This window comes from Cyprinus carpio, chromosome A2 (assembly GCF_018340385.1).
Source record: "Cyprinus carpio isolate SPL01 chromosome A2, ASM1834038v1, whole genome shotgun sequence".
Lineage (NCBI taxonomy): Eukaryota > Metazoa > Chordata > Actinopteri > Cypriniformes > Cyprinidae > Cyprinus > Cyprinus carpio.
This window is the reverse complement of record NC_056573.1, coordinates 28012006-28013357: the sequence shown is the minus strand read 5'-3', so window position 1 is coordinate 28013357 and position 1352 is coordinate 28012006. Positions and strand designations below refer to the sequence as shown.

General features: G+C 46.4%; 1 protein-coding gene across 1 annotated transcript in view; it reads right to left on the bottom strand.

Moving 5' to 3' along the window:
* LOC109084974 (midnolin-like) overlaps nt 1-891 on the bottom strand; it is a 125987-nt gene extending 125096 nt beyond the window's left edge. Inside the window, exon 1 of the mRNA XM_042713868.1 lies at nt 372-891. Coding sequence (XP_042569802.1) covers nt 372-583 — 212 coding nt within the window. The 5' untranslated portion in view covers nt 584-891. The remainder of the gene's footprint in view (nt 1-371) is intronic.
* Between the last annotated feature and the right edge of the window lie 461 nt (nt 892-1352).

The following is a 1352-nucleotide window of genomic DNA, read 5'->3' as shown; positions in this document are numbered from 1 at the left end:
TGTTTCTCAGAAATCTAAACCTCATTTCTGCATCTCAAATACATTTATCGCGATTTACAGATTTTTTTTTTTTTTAGATATTTGCTCTTGAAAACCAAACACTGCAAGACTTGCTATTGGTGTTTATTTATTTATTTACTTTTTTTTATTTTGCAGTGCATGAATTTAAGGCTTTCTGATCTGATTTAAAAACCTTTTAAAGGCCTTCGCTTGTGTAAAGGCGAGTTAAGAGCTGCAGAAACCTGCGCCTTCCTTCATCAACACCTGATGTTCGGATCCAGATCATTCAGAGAACGGATCTGCACGCGACCTGATCCCGTTAGGACCCGAGAAGCGGAGCTGGGTCTCGCGGACCCCGGGCTCGGACTCACGTGTCTCGGTGCAGCAGCAGCAGTCTCTCTCCGGGCACCCGCAGCTTCTCGGACAGCCTCCTCTTCAGCCCGTGCACGGTCTCGTCCAGCGGGACGGACAGCTCGAAGCGGGTTCCTGTCGTGGAGCTGATCGATACGTTCATGGACGCGTCTCCGTTCAGGAGCTCCGGACACCGGGACCGCGATCCGTGACTGCTGCAGCTCCGCTCCATCCGATAATCCCGTGACCTCTGAACCGAGCGGGTGACGGTATGCTCTCCGTAGCGAGCGTGTAATCCTTCCGCGACCGGAGAAATATCCGTTCGGTCCTCTGAGATAAATCCACAGACAATAACGGCCGCCGATCTGCACAGACACACGCCGAGATATCAATATCAGAAGACCATTAGGATCCGAACGTACACTATATATATAACGAATGTTATTTATTTATTTTAAATGTCCGTTTTTTCTTATTTTTAGGCTCGACTCTTTAAGCCGACCGCTCGCTCTTCTGTGCAGCGCTACTGCTGCGTCTGCATTTGTTGCGAGGTCCCAGCGGTGAGATCCCGCCCACCACCGCAAACAACCAATGGCGTGAGCGGATACACTTGCCATCGTCGTGTCAGCCAATCAGCTGTCCGCCCCTAACACCTACACGCACATAGGCACCGCCAAGCCGCCCTGCCCTCTGCGATAATAGTTGACATGACCAATCAGAGAAGCGCAGCGAGAACAGCCACGCCCCTTCCCGCTGTGATCATTCATAACAACTGAGAGCAGAGCTTTTCATTAAATCATTTTTTATTTTTGGGGGGATTTTAAATCTATCTTCCCTGAAATTAAAAAATTTTAGGAAACCTTCACTTGCACAAAGCCAAGGCTATTTATTTATTGATTGCGTTGGTTTTTGTGCAAGTGAAATTTTAGAAAAATATATTTATTTATTCATTTAAAAAGTAATTATTTATTAATTTATTCTGAAACAGAAATTAAGGTGAT